At 39.9% G+C, this 22,180-nt stretch overlaps 1 protein-coding gene across 2 annotated transcripts in view; it reads right to left on the reverse strand.

Moving 5' to 3' along the window:
* ube2wb (ubiquitin conjugating enzyme E2 Wb) overlaps nt 1-20,307 on the reverse strand; it is an 80,050-nt gene extending 59,743 nt beyond the window's left edge. The window contains exons 1-2 of one of the 2 annotated variants that reach the window (XM_063065164.1): nt 20,242-20,307; nt 18,463-18,554 (exon numbers count right to left, since the gene is read on the reverse strand). In XM_063065164.1, coding sequence (XP_062921234.1) covers nt 18,463-18,554; nt 20,242-20,286 — 137 coding nt within the window. In that variant the 5' untranslated portion in view covers nt 20,287-20,307. Of the gene's footprint in view, nt 1-18,462; nt 18,555-19,097; nt 19,164-20,241 lie in introns of those variants that run through there. The other variant, XM_063065154.1, reaches the window with a different exon arrangement.
* Between the last annotated feature and the right edge of the window lie 1,873 nt (nt 20,308-22,180).

Consider the following 22,180-nt stretch of genomic DNA (forward strand, 5'->3'; position numbering starts at 1 on the left):
AGCTGCAAGTTCTTATTTTTCAGTTTACATGAATCAAACGCACGTCCAGACACCCATAAGATGTGGCAAATTACGGGGAAGAACCCAGAATGATACAAATTAGTAGAATATCAAGGTTCCACTATGGGAAAGGGAATATATTGTGCTGGATAAAATGAAATGCAATACATTAAATCTACAATCAAAAGCTGAATGTGGGGCAAAGGTAAATAAATGTTTAAAGTTGGAAATGCAGATATTTTCAAAAAAAAGCTGAAATTACTTGGTAGAAGGCATTGATTAGATCATATATGGAGTGGTACATTCAGATTAAAAATGTTACAGATGCTGGAAACATTCAGCAGGTCAAGCATAACCATGTGGTGAGAAACTGGTCAACAACCTCCAAAAGAATTGGAAAAAATGTGAAATCAAGTAGATTTTAAGTTGCAGAGAGAGGAACCTTGGAGAGCAGAGGAATAAAATGCAGACCAAAATTGTCAATGTCACAAATACTTTAAAAAACGGCAGTTAAGACACAGAAAGTGGAAAATAGAAACAAATTGAAACACAAGTATAACCATATGTGTGTGGAGAAACAAGAGTGGTTACCTCAAAGTGTTAAACTTAATAAGAAGATCGGAGGACTGCAATTCACCCAGATGAAAGTGAAGTACTGTTTTTCTAGCTTACGTTAGGCGTCACTGAAAAATAAAGGAAGCCAAGGACACGGGGAAGAGAATGAGTGTGGAAGGTAAATTTCAAGGGATAGGTGATTTGGAACTCAGCATCACCTTTCCATCTAATAATTGGTCATCTAATCTGACTAATTTCTCCAGAATATAGACCACGTGGTGAGAAAATAATTCAACGTAGAATGGAAATGCACCTGAACTGCTGATTCATCTGCATTGTGGAAAATGAAGAGATAATGGGCATGTGTTGCGCTGCTTTTTACTACATGGGAATGCTGAAATTCAGGAATTGGGTCTAGTGGTGGAATCCCACTGAAGGTGGTGAAAATTATGGAGCTCAATGAGAATATTGTTGGAATGGAAGGCGGAGAACATGGGGAACCTTACTACGACCAGGAGGGTGATGTTTTAGTAGAAATACAGAACATAGAGGATTTGAGGCTGAGAACCAACCAATGGCAGAAGGGAGGCCACAATTTAAGTACAAAAGAAAATATCTCGAAGGCATTGATGTGGAAATACCTTTAGAGCAGATATGAAGAAACAAAGAAATGAAATCCTTAAAAGGAAGAAGTGTGGGTGAGATGTAGTCAAAACAGCTATCAGAGCCAGTGGTTCTGATAGATACTGATTGATTATCTAAATCCGCAAGTTTGAGACTGATTGTAGACTAATCAAATAGTTCTGAGCAATCAGATACAATAATATAACAAATATTCATGCAGTTCTAACAAAGGATATGGAAATCAGAAGCCTTTTTATGAATTGCTAAAATCTAAGTCAGAAGGTTCAGAAGTTTCTTAAATTCTGAAAGTGTTAATTGCTCAAAGTAATACAGTCGGCCCTCCTTATCCGCGAGTTCCACATACGCGAATTCAACCAACGGCGAATCGAGAAAACCCAGAAGTGCTCTTCCAGCACTTGTTGTTTGAACATGTACAGACTTTTTTTTCTTGTCACTATTCCCTAAACAATGCAGTATAACAACTATTTTACATAGTATTTACATTGTATTAGGTATTATAAGTAATCGAGAGATGATTTAAAGTATACAGGAGGATGTGCGTAGGATATCATGGATCGGGAATCGGAAAAAAAAACAGAAGTTCTCTTACTAAGTAAGTCGGAACAGGTACATCCGGTATTATTTAGAGTCAGTTAGTCCAACGTTTGTCTTAGTATATAGTATATATTTTACCTTTCTATGCATATAAAGCACTTAAGAAACAGGAATGAAAGTTCCCGAGTTCGAATCAGTGACAGACCGCTCCCGAGCGCATTCTCCATCCATGCCGGGTTGATGTCGAGGATCAAAAACCCAAAACCCCAAAACCCAATAATTAAACCACTGTGTTGCTTAGTAATAATTGTAGCTTAAATCAGGCAGGGCCTTTGACACTTTGTCCTTTAAAATTGTTCGGATCGTTGACCAACTGTAGTCTAACGCTCTTCCAATGACCGACGGCGTTTCACCTCTTTCCAATTGCTTTATTATTTCCACTTTATTTTAAATCGTGATCATGATTATTTTCGCGAACAGAAACACTGTGGATTCAGAGCTCCGCCGCCGGGTCCTAATGTCCACCGCATTTAAACAGGTTGAATAAGGGACTTGAGCGTCCACTTTTTTGGTATCCGCAAGGGGTCCCGGAACCAATCCCTCGCTGATGTGGAGGGCCGACTGTAATTTGATCAGTATTTTTTTCTTATTCACACAAAATGTCAAGTAAATAGCATCATAAAATATTAAGTTACTGGACAAGTAATCCTAAAGCTTGAATGATATGTTCAATCATTTACAGCAACTTGCACACATTAAGTGCCTTAAATACAGAAACACCCTATGATAAAGAAACTGAAAAAATTGTCACTGATAACGATAGACACTCAGCCAACATCCCAACTCTTGGGAAAATAATCAAGTGGAGTTGGATCAAACCATTCTCTTTTTTAAATTTTCTATTTTGGTTGTTCCACATTCAGAGTATTGTACCCATTTCTGATTGTCGCATTATCATTGCTATATTATCACACTTACCAAGAAACAGCAAAAAGCTTTTGTTTGCCATTCAGACAGATCATTCTAACATCGAGGTAGAAAAAAGGAAAACAACCCAGAACACAGTGTTACAGAGGAAGTGCATGCAGGGAGACAAATTGAGTACAAGCAGGAAGGAGGTGAAGGTTTTGGAAAGGCTGCAGAAGAAATTCACCAGGACACTGCTTGGATTGGAGACTGTTAGCTATAAGGAAAATGGGCAAACTTTAATTGTTTTTGCTGGAGTGCAGCCAGCTGAAGAGCAATCTAAGAGAATTATATAAAATGAGAGTTATAAATAGGATAGATGGTCTTTTCCCAGGATTGAAATGTCAAATACTGGAGGGCATTGATTTATACTGAACAGGGAATATTTAAAGGAAAATTGAGGTAACTTTTCTTTCTCTGCTTTTTAAAAACACAGAATTTGGTCTGTACCTGGAACACACTGCAGGGAAGTGGCAGCAGCAGATAGAATGGCAATGCTTAAGCAGCAGTTAGATAAGGAATAGAGGAAAATGGACCGTGTGTAAATCTAAACTACCTCAATCCGCCTATGTCATGGCTGGATTAGACATCATGAGCCTATGGAACTACTCCCATGTTATTTTATGTGCATGTACTGTCTTGTAATGATCTAACTGAGATGGAACTGGTACATGATCTTGACTGCAAGGGAGTTTAAAAATACACTTAATGTCTTTTAACAATTGTGCAGGGTTTCAACAGGATCACCTTTGGAGTGCTGTGTAACAACATTGCCATTGCACCTGAAGATAATACATTTTCCTTGGAGCTAGGACTCTTAATTCATCCAGTAGATTTCTGAATTGAGTAGATTTAATGAAGGAAGAGAGGTTGAACAAGACTGGCCTATACACAATGAAATTTTGAAGAGGTATAATCTCATTGACGAAGCTGACATTATTTTGCTGAGGCTACGTTGACACTAGACCGGATAATTTTGAAAACGCCGGTTTCGCGTAAAAATGATAGGCATCCACACCAGGCATTTTCAAAGTACCTCTGTCCACATTAGAACGGATATTTGGGCGAATCTCCTCCTACTGGGCATGCGCAGGACACACAGAAAACAAGCGAAGAGGAAACGGTATACTTGGCGCGCGTTTGTCCAGTTACAGACTTGGAAAACTTAAAAGGAAATTGCCAAACGAAAGACTTGGTGCGCGTTTGTCTAGAAACATTTCCTACGGCCATAGTCTCTTCACCGATGAAAGGGACGACAGCTACAACTAAATGCAATTGTTTGCCTTTACTTTTGCCAGGTCTTTGCATATTATTTTGCTGTATTTAACACGTGCAATAAAACGAGTTACTGGGCAAAAGTGACAATTGCACCTATTGAATGTTTGCACAAGCAATACATTTATAATGTTATACGAGCGTGGCGGTGGACGAACCCAAGTGCAGAACACAGGTGCGGGGACAGAGTCAGGAGGCGTTATTGCCGTAGCGAGCCTGGAATTGGTTTCCAACAGAGTCTTTACACAAAGTCTTGGGTTTGGAGAGAATCCAGGAGCGATGCTAGACTTAGAACTAACAGTCATAAGGACCATGAAACGAAGCTACTCACACTGGAGTTGACCAATGAACTGACAGCTTCTTGTTGTGATCACAGGGTCTTTATCCTGCATTTTCTGATGGAAAGCAGGTGTGTGTAGTTAGTGGAACCTGGGAATGACTGGAAATTAAAGGAGGGGATTGAGCCCCAATTCCTGAGGTAAATAGTAAGGTGGGGGATTGCCAGAAGGGACCATGACAAATAAAGCACCTTGTTAAATGTATAAAACATGTCTGCACCAGTGTTATCTTGTATTTCCATACAATCATTAGGCTGTTACACATCTATTGTCAGATATTGCTGTTGTGGTGTTGGAGGTTGTGTTTAAGAAAACAATGAAATGCCGCGCTGCTGCCACCATTTGTTCCGGCACGTCATGACAGTGTTTTTAAAATTAGCCGGTTACCCCGTACACACTACAACGGCCAACCGGCGTTTTCAGATTTAAGCTCCGTTTTCGGGGGAGGAAAACACCATTTCAGTGTGGACGGGGGGTCAAAACGAAGAGAAAAAGCTTCTGTTACGGATTTATCCGGTCTAGTGTGGATGTAGCCTGAGACTGCGTCTGTCCTTTGTTTCACGGATTCCTGGTTAAACCATTCCGTACCGGATGCAGCAATCCAGATCGACGGGTTTACTATACACCGCCAGGATAGATCTATAGAGTCTCTCAAAAGCAGAGGTGAAGGAGTATGCCTCATGATCAACTCTTCTTGGTGCACAAATATATCAGTGCTGTCCCAATTCTGCTCACCAGGCCTGGAATATATAGCAGTAAAGTGTCGTCCTTTTTACCTACCACAGGAGTTCTCTGGGGTCATTCTGGTAGCAGTTTATATTCCACCTCAGGCCAATGTCAAACAGGTTTTAGATGATTCGAGCAATGGGATCAACATGCACAAAACAGCGCACCCTAACGCCTTCACCATCATTTTGAGAGATTTTAACAAGGCCAGCCTGAAAAAAAAATCACTAAGCAATTACCATCAACAGATCACTTACAATACCAGAGGAAACAACACACTGGACCATTGCTACACCACCATCAAGAATGCCTACCATGCTATTCCACGCCCTCACTTCAGGAAGTCTGATCACCTGGCTGTACTTCTAATCCCTGAGTATAGGCAGAGACTGAAGACTGCGGCACCAGTAGTGAGGACCAAGAAAGTTTGGACAAGGCAAGTACAGGAGCGCCTATAGGACTGCTTTGAATCAGTGGACTGGACTGCATTCAGGGATTCATCTTTGAATCAGGATGAGTATGCTGCAGTTGTTACTGACTTCATTAAAACCTGTGTGGATGAGTGTGTGCCTGTAAAGATTTACAGTACATTCCCAAACCAAAAGCCGTAGATGAACCAGGAGGTACGTCGTCTGCTGGCATTCAGGTCTGGCAACCCAGGCCTGTACCAGAAAACCAGGCATGATTTGCGGAGGGCTATTTCAAGGGCGAAGAGAAAACTTAGAGCGGGGTTGGAGGTAATATCAGATGCATGGCAACTCTGGCAGGGTCTGCAAGACATTAATTCCTACAAAGCAAAACCCAATAGTATGAATGGCAGCGAAGCTTCACTACCAGATGAACTCAACGCCTTCTACACATACTTTGAAAGGGAGAACACAACTACATCTGTGAAGATCCCTGCTGCACCTGATGACCCTGTGATCTCTGTCTCAGAGGCTGATGTTAAACTGTCTATAAAGAGGGTGCACCCTCGCAAGGCAGTAAGTCCCGATGGAGTAACCGGTAAGGCTCTAAAAACCTGTGCCAACCAACCAGCAGGAGTATTCAAGGACATTTTCAAACTCTCACCGCTACGGGCAGAAGTTCCCACTTGCTTCAAAAAGGAAACAATTATGCACAGTGCCTAAGAAGAATAATGTGGGCTGCCTTAATGTCTATCGCCCGGTAGCACTCACATTGACAGTGCTGAAATGCTTTGAGGGACTGGTCAAGACTAGACTGAACTCCTGCCTCAGCAAGGACCTGGACCCATTACCGCAATAGGTCAACGGCAGATGCAATCTCAATGGCTCTCCACACGGCTTTAGACCACCTGGACAACACAAACACCTATGTCAGAATGCTGTTCATAGACTACGGTTCAGCATTTAATACCATCATTCCCACAATCCTGATTGAGAAGTTGCAGAACCTGGGTCTCTGTACCTCCCTCTGCAATTGGATACTCGACTTCCTAACCGGAAGACCACAGTCTGTGCGGATTAGTGATAACATATCCACCTTGCAGACGATCAACACTGGCGCACCTCAGCGGTGTGTGCTTAGCCCACTGCTCTATTCTGTATATACACGACTGTGTGGCTAGGCGTAGCTCAAATACAATCTACAAATTTGCTGATGGTACAACCATTGTTGGTAGAATCTCAGGTGGTGACGAGAGGGTGTACAGGAGTGAGATATGCCAACTAGTGGAATGGTGCCACAGCAACAACCTGGCACTCAACATCAATAAGACGAAAGAGCTGATTGTGGACTTCAGGAAGGGTAAGACGAAGGTGCACATAACAATCCTCATAGAGGTATCAGAAGTGGAGAGAGTGAACAGCTTCAAGTTCCTCGGTGTCAGGATCTCTCAGGATCTAACCTGGTCCCAACATATTGATGTAGTCATAAAGAAGGCAAGACAGTGGCTATACTTTATTAGGAGTTTGAAGAGATTTGGCATGTCAACAAATACACTCAAAAACTTCTATAGTTGTACCGTGGAGAGCATTCTGACAGGCTGCATCACTGTCTGGTATGGAGGGGCTACTGCACAGGACCGATAGAAGCTGCAGAAGGTTGTAAATCTAGTCAGCTCCAGCTTGGATACAAGCCTACAAAGTACCCAGGACATCTTTAGGGAGTGGTGTCCATTATTAAGGAACTCCAGCACCCAGGGCATGACCTTTTCTCACTGTTACCATCAGGTAGATACAGAAGCCTGAGGGCACACACTCAGCGATTCAGGAATAGCTTCTTCCCCTCTGCCATCCGATTCCTAAATGGACATTGAAGCTTTAGACACTACCCCACTTTTTTTTTTAAAAGAAAAATATACAGTATTTCTGTTTTTGCACATTTTTATAATTTTTTTTCTTAACCCATCAACAAAGTGGAGAGTTATACAGTGCAAAACAAACGTGTCCAATATATAATTCATAACAATAAGAAAAAAGCACCCAAAATAAAAACATATAAAATTAGTGTCCTCCCTATCCTCCCACTATAAAACCCTAGGCCAACCATTTCTATGTATAAAAGAAAAATTAATCAGAGCATTCAACCCCACAGAGCTGTAAATATATATAAAAAAGAAAATATAATGTCAACTACCAAAATTATAATGTAATAAACAAAAAACCGTACTTACAGGAAAAAAAGCTAAAAGTAAGGGATTGTAGTACCAAAAAAAGGATAAACTTAATCTAAAGAGTTATGAAAGTATTCAAGAAAAGGTCCCCACACCTTATGAAACTTAATGTCCAAATTAAGAAGTGAATAATGAATCTTTTCAAGGTCTGAGCAGCACGTAATATCACTAAGCCATTGAGCATGAGTGGGTGGGGCAGCATCTCTCCACCTAATAAGAACTAACCGTCTAGCCAAGAGAGAGGCAAAAGATAATGTTCGACGTTTAGCCGGACTCAAGTGCATATCTACTTCACCCAAGGTGCCAAAAAGAGCAATCAGAGGGTTAGATTCCAAGTGGCAATTAAGAATATGGGATAGAGTTGAAAAAGCTTCTCTCCAAAATTTCTCTAGACTAGGACAGGCCCAGTACATATGGATAAGAGAAGCCTCACCTCTTTACACTTATCACAAACAGGACTAATGTCAGGGTAAAACCATGATAATTTAGTTTTAGACATATGAGACCTGTGTACAACCTTAAACTGCAAAAGGCAATGGCGAGCACATAAAATTAGAATTGCCTGGGAGCATGATTTAAATATTTCCTTATCTGATGCGGTTTGGGATTCAATTCTTAAGTCATTTAACTTAACCTCTTTATGCACATTTTTAAAAAATCTATTCAACATATGTAATTGATTTACTTGTTTATTTATTATATATTTTATTTATTTTTTTCTCTCTCTCTGCTAGATTATGTATTGCATTGAACTGCTGCTGCTAAGTTAACAAATTTCAAGTCACATGCCGGTGATAATAAACCTGATTCTGATTCTGAGAATCTATGTACATCCCTTAAGAATCAACAACTTAGTAGGCACAGAGGTTGACAAATAGGAGTGAATTGAGGAGAAATTTTTAAACAGAGTGTTGCAAACATTTAGAATCCTCCATTTCAGTTATAGCTATGGAGTACACTTGAAGCTGATTGACAGTTTTGTTTGGGGGGGATAAGAAAATAGGGTAAATCTTGAGAGAAAATGAACTTGAGGCACACAAACAAGAGAAAACACACAAAATGCTGGAGGAACTCAGCAGGGCAGGCAGCATCTATGGAAAAAGAGTACAGTCGACGCTTCTGGCCGAGACCCTTCATCAGGAGTGGAGGAAAAAAAGATGAGGGGTCAGAGTAAGAAGGTGGGGGGAGGGGATGAAGAAACACAAGGTAATAGGTGAAACAGGGCAGAAGTAAAGAGCTGGGAAGTTGATTTGTGAAAGAGATACAGGGCCAGAGAAGGAGGAATCTGATACGACAGGACAGAAGACCATGGAAGAAAGAAAGGTGGGGAGGGGGGGAATGAGCACCAAAGGGAGGTGATAGGCAGGTAGGGAGATAAGGTGGGTGGGGGGGAGAATCAGGAATGGTGAAGGAGAGGGGGGAGGGTATTACCGGATGTTCATGCCATCAGGTTATACAAGGTATTGCTCCTCCAACCTGAGTGTGGCCTCATCGTGACAGTAGAGGAGGCCATGGACTGACAGGTTGGAATAGGAACGGGAAATGGAATTAAAATGGGTGGCCACTGGGAGATCCCACTTTTTCTAGCAGATGAAGTGATGGTGCTCAGCGAAGCAGTCTCCCAATCAACATCGGGTCTCACCGATATACAGGAGGCCACACCTGGAACATCGGACACAGTATGTGATCTCAACAGACTCACAGGTGAAGCGTTGCCTACCTGGAAGAACTGCTTGGGGCCCCGAATGGTAGTGATGGAGAAGGTGTAGGGCAGGTGTAGCACTTGTTCTGCTTGCAAGAAGAAGTGTCAGGAGAGTGAACAGGAAAGATGTGCTTGGTGGTGGGATCCTGTTAGAAAAGGCAGGAATTACAGAGAATTGTGTGCTGGACGTGGAGGCTAGTGGGGTGGTAGGTGTGGAGAAGAGGAACCTTAACCCTAGTGGGGTGGTGGGAGGATGAGGTGAGGGCAGACGTGTGTTAAATGGAAGAGGTGCGGTTGGGGGCAGCGTTGATGGTGAAGGAAAGGAAGCCCCTTTCTTTAAAGGGAGAACTAAGGACATCTCCATAGTTCTGAAATGTAAAGCCTCAACTTGAGAGCAGATGCAGCAAAGACAGAAAAATTGAAAGAAGGGTATGGCATTTTACAATTAACAGTGTGTGAAGAGGTGTAGTCCAGGTAGCTGTAAGAGTCAGTGGGTTTATAATAGACACGAATCTCTCATTAACTTATTGAACAATGGAGCAAGCAATCTACATCCATTTCTATTTATCTTCTCAATGTGACAAATTTCTGTGAACAGACTTGGGAGAAGTTGGTAAATTAGGGGTACTAACGGATCCAGATTATCAAAATAAAATCATAAATAATGCAGATGAATAAGTCAAAACAGTGTGAATCACTCTTCCAGCAAAGCACTAGGCAGCAATGTTTTGCATTTAAAATTACAAATTACAAATCTGCAATACTACTGTGATTTCCAAATAAAGACAGCAATTGAAATAAATTGATTTCACCCCCTTCAAAGAGTCAGCAGATTGAAATTCCTAAACTTCAACAAGCAATCTGAATTTCTCATTGAGCTTCTTCAATACTTCACTTTAACTGTCAAGATGTTGAAAAAAAATCAAAAGATTTCTATTTTGAAGTTTAAAAGTACAGTAAATGTGTTTTAAAGATTTTTTTAAAAATGGAACAAGGAGATTGGTCATAATTATTGTTTAAAAGAGCTTCAAGAAGACATGAATAATAAAGTCCTGCTTAGAGGTTAGCAAACATTTACTTAAGTTTTCTATCTAAAATAATTGATCATTGGTTGAGAAATATAGATGAGATAAAGAGAGTGTTCTGTCATGGGTTCTGTGACAACTAATGTTCTCCAAAGAGTTGTTCTGAGGTCTTGACTTTTAATCATATATTCTTAACCTGATTACATAACTCTCTTTTTGTGGAAAAAAAAGGAAGTTCACAGACAGAAACCAGTTTGAAAGACAGCAATCTTTAGTGAAAAGCAACAAAGAGCATCGGGAACAGAGGAGATAACTTAGAATTTTTTTTTAATATTGGAAGACTAACAGCTGTTGCACATACACAAAATTACCAGTTTGCTGATAAGTACAAAAAGTAATCAAAAAGGCAAAAGATGGTCTTGATCTCCACGTGCATGAAATTTAGAAGAGTAAATAAAGCTTCATTTGCACAGAATCTTGTAGACAAGTGGAACAGTTCACTTGCCTTCAGACAACAATCCAAAGTAAAGATTTGGGGAGAGGAGCACTACGGGAGAAGAGAAATCAAGCAAATTCACTGAAATTCGCTAAGGTCTTAAAAGGGTCAAGGTCAAGCTGCATTTCTTCAGTTTGCAATTCTTTGAGCTTAGAAGGTTAGGATGACCCAATGAAGGTGTTCATTCTCATGTACAGGACGTAAACACAGACCGAAAGAAAAAAGCATTTAGAGTTAGGCTATTTAGACCAAATGAAGTAGCATATTGTATCACTCAACAGCGAGTAGAAAATGAAAAACACTCAAAAAAGGTGGTGTTTAGGAATCACCTAAGAATTCCAAGGCCAACATCAATGGACTTTGGTGGGCATATATAATTTTTCCTATGCACAAAGAACTCAGATTTTATTTACATATGATCTCACTAATTATTAAACACTCAAAAATGAAACAATTTAATTAATTCCATCATGAAACAAAATTTGTTGTAATTCAATCTTAATGGAAACCAAGAAAACAAAAAGATAAATGCTTTGACTGATCTTTTGAAGATGACTAATTTAAATACAAACTTTAGGGGGAAATGAAAAAAGGAATTAAAGGCAAAAATAGCATTTGGAAAAGATTTTATGAGTAATAGAAAAGAAAACTTTCGAGTTCCTTCTTCAGGCAATTATCCAAGAAAAAAAAATACCACTTGGAAAAACAGAGTAAAAATAAATACAAGTCAGCATGGATGTTTTAAAAGCAAATCATGCTTAACAAGCTTTCAGTTTTTTTTTCAAAATAATAAAGGGATGAATGAAAGTTGATGCATATGGACTATTAAAAGACTGTTGATTAAGAACCACAATGAACATGGACAAAATTAAAGCTTATTGGATTAAAGGAGAAAAAGATTCTCTGAAGAGGAAACTGATTCAGAGATTAGTTGTGAACAGTCATTTTCCAGACTAAACAAAATGTGCAATGGTGTACCACAGGATGGTGCTGAAATCACTGAACTCTTGAACACATACTGCATAACGTTAAGGGCTGAAGAAAACTTGGAGATAAGGTAAACAGTAAAGATGACAGCAACAGACTTCAGGGGGACAAGCATGGTGGTAAAATAGGCAGATGAAATTTAATAAAATGAAGTATGAAGTGATTTAATTTGATAATAAGGATGGTGAGAAGCAGTATAACCTACAACACAGAAGCAGAGAAACATGGATATCTGTGGATATCCTTGAAGATGGAAGTACCTATTGAACAAACTTAAAATGTACAGGATGATGTGGTAACATTAATTTTAAAACAGGCTTGGAACGTACCAGATGGCTAAATCTAGCAACAAAATTTGGAAAGGACATCAATGTCTTAAAGAGGATGCAGAGAAATTTACATTGCCAGGAATGAAATTCATCTGTAACGTGGAGAAATGAGAAACTTGTGTTTCTCATTAGACAGCAGACAGCTAAGTGGAGATCTGGTATGAACTGCTTTGATAGAAATTTTTAAAAAGGCAACTATTTCTCCAGGCAAATGGCTGAATAATCAGAGGAGGAATGCACAATGAATGGTAAGGCCCTCGGGAGTATTGAGGAATAGAAGGACTTGTACAAGTCCAAGGATTCCTGAAGGTGGCAGCATGGATAGATAAGGTGGTGAAAATATGATACATCATTACAAAAAGATTGGCTAAACACTGTACAATTTTGGCCACTACATTATGCGAAGGTTATGATTGCACTAGATAGGTTGCAGAAGACATTCACTTAATGCTGCCTGGGTTAGAATGTTTCAAATATGAGGAGAATGGATTGGCTGGTTTGTATTCCTTTGAGTGAAGTAGAGGTGTAATTGAGGGAAACAAAATTATGAGGGGCACAGACAGAACAGATGGCAGGAAACTTTTTTCATTAATGGAAGTGTCAAAAACAAGAGGGCAGATTTAGGGTAACAGGGAAGAGGTTTAAGCAGGAATCTGAGGAAGAATTGTTTTTCCACCCAAAGGGAAGTTGGAACCTGAAATACACTGAGTAGGAGGTGGAAGTGGGTAATCTCACATTCAGGAGTGAATCAGCTAACGATTTCAATTAACTACAGATCAAGTATTGGTAAACAGGATTAGGGTAGGTAGGTGATTGATTGTCAGTGTGAACAGAGTGGGCCAAAGGACATCCTTTGAAAGATTCAAGTAATTGGCAAAATAATCCAAGACAATGAGGGGGAAAAGGTCTTAAATTGTAGAACTGGAATGCTTAGCTTGAAGCAGTTTAAAATTTACTTTCAAAAGAGAATTTGATAAATATTTTAGGCAGGAGAACTTGCAAGGCCCTTTGAAAAGAGGAGAGGAGTAAAATTAGATAACTTTTTGAAAAAGCCAATGCAGGAAGATGGTTACGAGATCTCTACAGTTGCAAGAAAAAGTTTGTAACCCCTTTGCAATTACGTAGTTTTTTGCATTAATTACTCATAAAATGTTGCCTAATCTTCATCTGTTACTATAATAGATAAACACAATCTGCCTAAATTAATAACACAAATAATAGTTTTTCTTGTCAAAACGGAATACACCATTTAAACAAAAAGGGTTCAAAAAGTATGTGAACCTCTGGGGTAATGCCTTCTACAAAAGCTATTTGAAGTCAGAAGTCAATGAATGCTGAAGGAGATGAAAAAGAACACAAGTGTAACAGTAAAAGACCTGTAGAAATCTCTAGAACTTGCTAAAGTCTCTGCTCACGTGTCCACAATATGAAAAACACTGAACACAAAAGGTGTTCAGGGAAAGACACCACAGAAGAAAACTATTGCTCTCCAAAAAAAAAATTGTTGCACATCTCAAGTTTGCAAAAGACCAGCTGGATGTTCCACAATGCTTCTAGGACAATATTCTGCAGACAGATGAGACAAAGGTTCAACCTTTTAGCAGAAGTGCACACTGCTATGTTCGGAGGAAAAAGGGCACTGCACACCAACACCAAAACCTCATTCTAACTGTGAAGCATGGTGGAAGGAACATCATGGTTTGGGGCTGCTTTGCTGCCTCAGGGCCTGGACAGCTTGCAATTAGACCATAAGACAAAGGAGCAGGTCGGCCATTCGGCCCATCAAGTCTGCACCGCCATTTTATCATGAGCTGATCCATTCTCCCATTTAGTCCCACTCCCCCGCCTTCTCACCATAACCTTTGATGCCCTGGCTACTCAGATACCTATCAACCTCTGCCTTAAATACACCCAATGACTTGGCCTCTACTGCCGTCCGTGGCAACAAATTCCATAGATTCACCACCCTCTGGCTAGAAAAATTTCTTCGCACCTCTGTTCTGAATGGGCGCCCTTCAATCCTTAAGTCATGCCCTCTCGTACTAGACTCCCCCATCATGGGAAACAACTTTGCCACATCCACTCTGTCCATGCCTTTCAATATTCGAAATGTTTCTACGAGGTCTCCCCTCAGTTCTTCTAAACTCCAAGGAATACAGTCCAAGAGCGGACAAACGTTCCCCATGTGTTAACCCTCTCATTCCCAGAATCATTCTAGTGAACCTTCTCTGTTCCCTCTCCAATGTCAGCACATCCTTTCTTAAATAAGGAGACCAAAGCTGCCCACAGTACTCCAAGTGAGGTCTCACCAGCGCCTTATAGAGCCTCAACATCACATCCCTGCTCCTATACTCTATTCCTCTAGAAATTAATGCCAACATCGCATTCGCCTTCTTCACCAATTGTTGAGGTAACAATGAATTCAAAATTGTATCAAGGCATTTTACAAGAGAACGTCATCATAGCCGTATGTCACCTGAAGCTTAACAAATATTGGATGATGCAACAAGACAATGATCTGAAACACAAGAGTAAATCAACAACAGAATGGTTTAAAAAGAGGAAAATTCATGTTTTGGGATGGCCAAGTCAGAGTCCAGACTTTAACCCAATTGAGATAATGTGGCAGGACCTGCAGAGGGCTATTCATGCAAGGTTTCTGAGAAATATTGATGAACTGAAACAGTTTTGTATGGAGGAATGGTCTTAAATTCCTCCTCACCATTGTCCAAGTATGATCAGCAGCTATAGGAAATGCTTGATTGTTACTAAATGAGGTTCTACCAGTTATTAAATACAAGTGCTCACATACTTTTTCTGGCCTGGGCTGTGAATGATGAAACAATGTGTTCAATAAAGACATGACAAGTACAATTGTTTGTGTGTTATTAGCTTAGGCAGATTGTGTTAGTCTATTATTGTGACTGAGATGAAGATCAGACCACATTTTATAATTAATGCAGAAAACTAGGTAATTGCAAAGGGTTCACAAACATTTTCTTGCAACTGTACATCTGTGGTATCTATGTCTCAGTTGTGCTAATTTTAGCCATAACAGTAAAATCTATTTTGTAGAATGCTACTGTGAATATCCTCTAATTTCAGAACATCTAATGTGCATAAAAGGAATCATAAAGTATTAAAGCAATACTATCATTTTCTGACTCACTCATATTCCCATGAGCAAAAATTGAATTCAAATTTAACTTAATTTCTATGAAAGAATAACCTGAATTCAAGCTCACTATTGCTTGCAAAAAATATTGAATGGTTATTTGTACGGCTTGGAAGTATAGTGTGTAAATGTTGTACTTAGTCCAATTTTTTTTATTGCTAGGATCAAACAGACATTAAAACTTCTCTTAAACCAATTGTTTAAATGGAATTACTATTGGTTTTTAAACACATTAGTTGATCCACTGAAATGATCCCTGAAGTCACATAATGTTCACGATCTCCTGATTAAATGCAATATGCTGTTAATATTAAAAGGTCCATTCACTCAAAGTATCAAATACACAACCCAAAGTCAATATATCAAACTAAAAATGTGGTTTATTGTTTCCTTTAAACAATATCAGCAGTTTCTTGAGGAGAGGATCTGGATGTGAAGATGAACTGTTTGCACCATAGCACTACAGTCTTTAACAAATATGACTGTTAGCTCTATTTCCTTTAATTATGCTTTTGTAATTAGCAACATTATATATCAAGTCTAACAACCTTATTATCAGTTTAGAATACAGTGGCATGCAAAAGTTTGGGCACACCTGGTCAAAATATCTGTTACTGTGAATAGCTAAGGGAGTAAAAAGATGACCTGATTTCCAAAAGGCATAAAGTTAAAGAAGACATATTTCTTTAATATTTCAAGCAAGATTACTTTTTTATTTCCATCTTTTACAGTTTCAAAATAACAAAAAAGGAAAAGGGCCCGAAGCAAAAGTTTGGGCACCCTGCATGGTCAGTACTTAGTAACACCCCCTTTGGCAAGTATCACAGCTTGTAAACGCTTTCTGTAGCCAGCTAAGAGTCTTTCAATTCTTGTTTGGGGGATTTTCGCCCATTCTTCTTTGCAAAAGGCTTCCAGTTTTGTGAGATTCTTGGGCCGTCTTGCATGCACTGCTCTTTTGAGGTCTACCCACAGATTTTCGATGTTTAGGTCGGAGGATTGTGAGGGCCATGGCAAAACCTTCAGCTTGCACCTCTTGAGGTAGCCCATTGTGGATTTTGAGGCGTGTTTCAGATCATTATCCTGTTGTAGAAGCCATCCCCTTTTCATCCTCAGCTTTTTTTTTACAGACTGTGTGATGTTTGCTTCCAGAATTTGCTGGTATTTAATTGAATTCATTCTTCCCTCTACTAGTGAAATGTTCTCCGTGCCACTGGCTACAACACAAGCCCAAAGCATGATCGATCCACCCCCCATGCTTAACAGTTGGAGAGGTATTCTTTTCATGAAATTCTGCACCCTTTTTTCTCCAAACATACCTTTGCTCATTGTGGCCAAAAAGTTCTATTTTAACTTCATCAGTCCACAGGACTTATTTCCAAAATCCATCTGGCTTGTTCAGATGTTCCTTTGCAAACTTCTGACGCTGAATTTTGTGGTGAGGACGCAGGAAAAGTTTTCTTCTGATGACTCTTCCATGAAGGTCATATTTGTGCAGGTGTTGCTGCACAGTAGAACAGTGCACCACCACTCCAGAGTCTGCTAAATCTTCCTGAAGGACTTTTGCAGTCAAACAGGGGTTTTGATTGGTCTTTCTAGCAATCCTACGAGCAGTTCTCTCAGAAAGTTTTCTTGGTCTTCCAGACCTCAACTTGACCTCCACTGTTCCTGTTAACTACCCTTTCTTAATTACATTACGAACTGAGGAAACGGCTACCTGAAAATGCTCTGCTATTTTCTTAGAGCCTTCTCCTGCTTTGTGGGCATCATTTATTTTAATTTTCAGAGTGCTTGGCAGCTGCTCTGAGGAGCCCATGACTACTCATTGTTGGGACAAGGTTTGAGGAGTCAGGGTATTTATAAAGCTTTGAAATTTGCATCACCTGCCCTTTCCTAACGATGACTGTGAACAAGCCATAGCCCTAACAAGCTTATTAAGGCCTGAAACCTTGGTAAAAGTTATCTGAGAGCTCAAATCTCTTGGGGTGCCCAAACTTTTGCATGGTGCTCCTTTCCTTTTTTTTCCACCCTAAAATTGTACAAAACAAATACACTAACCTTGCTTAAAATGTTGAAAAGAATGTTTCATCTTTATGACTTTTGGAGATCAGTTCATCTTCTACTCACTTAACTATTCACAGTAACAGAAATTTTGACCAGGGGTGCCCAAACTTTTGCATGCCACTGTATATCAGTGTTATACATGACAGACAATAACTTGCAGAACAAAATCTTTTCTGCAGCACAAGTTTTTTTGAAAACAAGTTAAACATAACTTGTACATAAAGAGTAATAACCTTTAACACATTCAATCACTTGCAAATAATCTATAGAAGATAATCTTAGAAATATCAATGTTATTTCATCATGAAACAAGTACTGAACATTACAAACTAATGGTGCTGTACACAGTTCTGGAGTACTGTGGGTGGAGAGTTAAAGAAAGCTATTAAACAATGATTGTGTATACATAATCACAAAAACTGCAAAACTGCCAAGCTGCTTCATTAAATACCCAAACATTGCCAAACTCACAAAGTAAACAAAGGAACTATGTAGGACTTAAAAACTTTAGAAAAGGTGGCATTACACATTGCAACACAACCAAACAATATATTGTATCAACAGCACTAAAGTTACATTTAATTTTCTTGAACACCCTGATCATATCGTGTCTGGCAATTGCATAAATCATAATTTATGTTGCATTGCTGTTAAAATTACTGGAAATTAACATTCATAAGACATCAAACAATCTTTGTGAGAACTTCACGATCACCACAAAATGTTTTTTTTACTATTCTGATTCATCTTGATATCCACTTTATGAAGTTGTGATTTTTGTGAAAATGCATCTTATTTTAAAAAATCTGACAAGTGATTATTTGTACTCTTAATATGATAATGTCAAATATATCATTGTACAACTAAGCAAACTTTATGATATATGTCATTCAAATCTTCCTTAACTATTTCATTAGAAGGGATCTTCAGTTACATTGTCGAGATTTAAGGGAAAACCTTAAACCTCTATTTGTATTTTAAAATGGAAATTTAAAAAAATTTCAAATACATACTGTGTAATTGAATTTTGCACACTCTTCTCATTTAAAGTCATCCCTGGGGGTGGGTCATTTTGCAATGCCATTAGTTCTTTCTGTAATCTTTTCTAATAAAAAAATAGGACGGAATAGTTAGAAACACAGTCATTCTCTACATAAACATTGTGTTCACTGAATTAACTTATCAACAAATCTACAAATTATAAGGATATTAAGAAATAGGAGCAGGAATAGGCCACCTGGCTCGTGGAGCATATGTATCCAGCTTCCTATAGAGTAGATTTTGGTTAACTGGGCTGCATCAAGACCAGTACATTGTGGCCTAATTAGCTGAAGTTTCATGGCAATAGTAAAAAAGGTGTAAAAAGCCAAACTACCATTTAACTGAGTAACAAATTATGTATTTAAATGAAATACAGAACAAATTAGAACACTACCAATATTACCATAGTACTATAGCTGCATTAGTTCCTTATAGTTATCGACGGAAAAATTAACCCAGTGTACATGGCCACGTTCTTTTGATTTGACTATAAATGCATCAAGCACACACATCAAGTGAAGATTGTGGACTGCATTCATACAATGCTATCGATGACTGAATCGCCAAATCCTCGTTTCATTGTAACATTCAAGATGATTGCCGATACCTTCAAATTCTTCGTCGTTCCTAACTTGCTGAAGTAGTGAAGTCGTTTCATTTTCACTCCCAGCCGTTTCTGGCATCTGTAAGCCTGGTGTCCCAAATGAATGAAGGGAATCCCAACAATTTTCTCAATTAGTTTTTGTTCTTTAAGAGTTCTCCTGATTAACTGATAGCCCAATTAACCGGTATCCACTGTATTTCCAATTTTCTTTTAATAAACAGTAGAAATAACATGTAAATACTGATTAAGGGTCTTGGCCATAAACGTCCATTGTACTCTGTTCTATAGATGCTGCCTGGCCTGATGAGTTCCTCCAGTATTTTGCGCGTGTGTATATAATAAAAGCCAAGATAGTTACTGAATATACCTGAATCACAGCATGCAAAGGAACAAATTTACAGCAACGGATTCAATTGGAGCACCCAATATCTATAATTTTCAATCGAGAATTAAAAAAAGATCTTTTTCTAGACTGACAAAAAAGTTTTACCACTGAGGATGAACACCAAAGAAACGCAAGTTCACACCTGTCGTATCTAATATTACTTGATCATTCCTATTAAATAGCCGAGTATCAGCAAAAACTAGATGTTTGCTGAAGTTTGCCCTCTCTCGATTCCAGGTTACCTCCGAAGGGAAGATCTGACAAAACTAAGGTAATGAAAGCCTGTCGACTGCCGGCGTGGCGACGAGTTGCTGCTCCCGCAGGGCCTCGGTCGCTGCGGCCGACTGACACCTGTAACCTTCAGACGAGCGGCCAGGCATCACCGAGCCGGACAGCGAATCCAGACGAGGGTAAGGGATGGAGCCCACCTCTGACGGGGATCACAGTCGCCCAACTCCCCGTTTACCACTAGCCTTACTGTTACGAGTCCGGTAGCTACGAAGCGGCGGGACCACTCGGGGTCCGCCGGCTTATGCAAAGCAACACCGAATACACGGACAACATGTCCAAAAACACGGCGGGCCAGTCCCGCCGGCCGTTGCTACCCGGTCTCCCTCGAGGCACAACAGGAGGATTTGGTACAGGCACACCTACGAGCCAGCCCCCTCTACTTTGCCTCAATCACAAGAAGAAAATCAACCACTCGCTCTGAGAGGAGAGGGTAACCTCCCCGCAGCGCCTTCCCGTCGCCAACACACTCACCTGCATTGACGCCATGATGGAAACCCCCTGCGCCAGAGACCACATTCAGCGGAGGAGACGTCATTGCGTCATCCCGCACGCATCCAAGCCGGGAAGGGGACGTGAACGCGCGAACTGTCTGGAGCGCGCACGAGAGGCAATTGCCCCAGCGTCGGCAACAGGTCCCCCGTTCAGGCGGCGTTGTCAGGCAAACCGCGGCAGGAGCCCTTCACCGTTTTTTATGCAATAAATCCCTTTGGCAGTCCGATGAATCCTTCTCAGAATAATGTATTTAAATATATAAAATAAAATACAAAACAATTACAAAAGAAACCAATTATACTAAAATAAAATTATCAAAATATTAAAAAACAAATTTGTGACGGTAATATGCGTGCTTATTTATTAACGCGGTAAATAACAAGACTATTAATTTAAAACATAGGCAAGTTAAAATTAAATTTTATTTTTTTAAAGACATATCAGTGTGAAGTTAGCAGGCCAGGCAGCACCTCTTCCTAGAGATGCTGCCTGGCCTGCTGCATTCACCAGCAACTTTGATGTGTGTTGCTTGAATTTCCAGCATCTGCAGAATTCCTGTTGTCAGTGTGAAGTTGTTGCTTAGCTAGAATAAGAACATTAACACCTAGAGATGCTGCCTGGCCTGCTGCATTCACCAGCAACTTTGATGTGTGTTCCATTAAACTGAGGTGGTCTTTGACAAAGCAACACACGTCATGTTGAACATGACATTTGGTTTTTGTTTTAATGTTGATTTTTTGCTTTAACTCAACTTTAATGTTGACTTTTTGTTTTCAAGTGTTAAAAATCCTCATTCGCAAATATATGTTTTTGCAAATGGAATTAAAGCTTCTATGGCTCGTTTTCCAAGGCGACGATAGGCTTCTCTCAAGGAACGCCATATTTCTCCAAGGCTTTTTAAGTTAAAGTCCAATTGTAGTAAGTTTTTGTCCCAAGTTCAACCTTCAATATAGTTTATATCCGAAAGAAATTGATGCAGAGCAATGGTTCAACTTTAATGCCACTAAGATGAAAAAACTATTGAATGAGTTCTGAAGCATTTCCAGGTGTTTGTAGATGTCTCTCTTCAAAGAAGTTGCTGCCTGTTATGTTGATGGCGTTTCAGGCAGCAATGAAGGTCTCCATCTCTGTCCCACATCCCAGGTGTGGGTCGGGGTCCTCATTTCTGCCTCTAAAGCATGGCACCAAATTGTCTTTGCTCTCCTGAGTTTCCTCTGCCCTTCAGGTGTCCAATGAAATGCAGTCTTGATGATGGAGTTGGCCTTTCCTCTCATCGTGTGCCTAATCCATCTCCGATGTTTCTTCATGATGATTGTGGCCATGCCCTCTTGATGACACTGAAGGAGCAGGGCGTGGATGGAGATCTTCCTTGGCCAGAAAATATGGAGGATCTTCCGGAGGCTCCTGCTGTGGAATGATGACAGCTTGGCAAGCTCGTTCTCTCATGCACCGGCATTCTGACCGTAGGAGAGTGTGGTACAACTTCACCTTGGTGTGGTTGCTGCAGTTGATTGATTCCAATAGGTTGCTCATTGATCTGAAGACATTTCTAGTTTTGCTGTGTCTGCGCTGGATGTCGTCCTTGGCCCCACCTTCCTGCCGAATGATGCTGCCCAGTTAGGTGAATCTGCTAGTGCTGGGTGAGTCGACGCCATATACCTTGACGGGAAGAGGAAACTCTACACTGAAGGTCGTGGTCTCAGTGTTTCTCTGACTGACTCTGAGTCCAACTGTCCACCAAAAGTACACGAGCACTGCATTTTCTCTTGCATGTGCTGGTGTGCATGTGATAGTAATGTGAGGTCATCCACAAAGTCAAGGTCTTCTAAAATAGAGAATAGAGTCCACCTAACGCCTCTCAGTATATCTGTCATTATTTGCTTCATGACCCAGTCTAACACCAGCGTAAATAATATCT

This window comes from Mobula hypostoma, chromosome 1 (assembly GCF_963921235.1).
Source record: "Mobula hypostoma chromosome 1, sMobHyp1.1, whole genome shotgun sequence".
NCBI classification, from domain to species: domain Eukaryota; kingdom Metazoa; phylum Chordata; class Chondrichthyes; order Myliobatiformes; family Myliobatidae; genus Mobula; species Mobula hypostoma.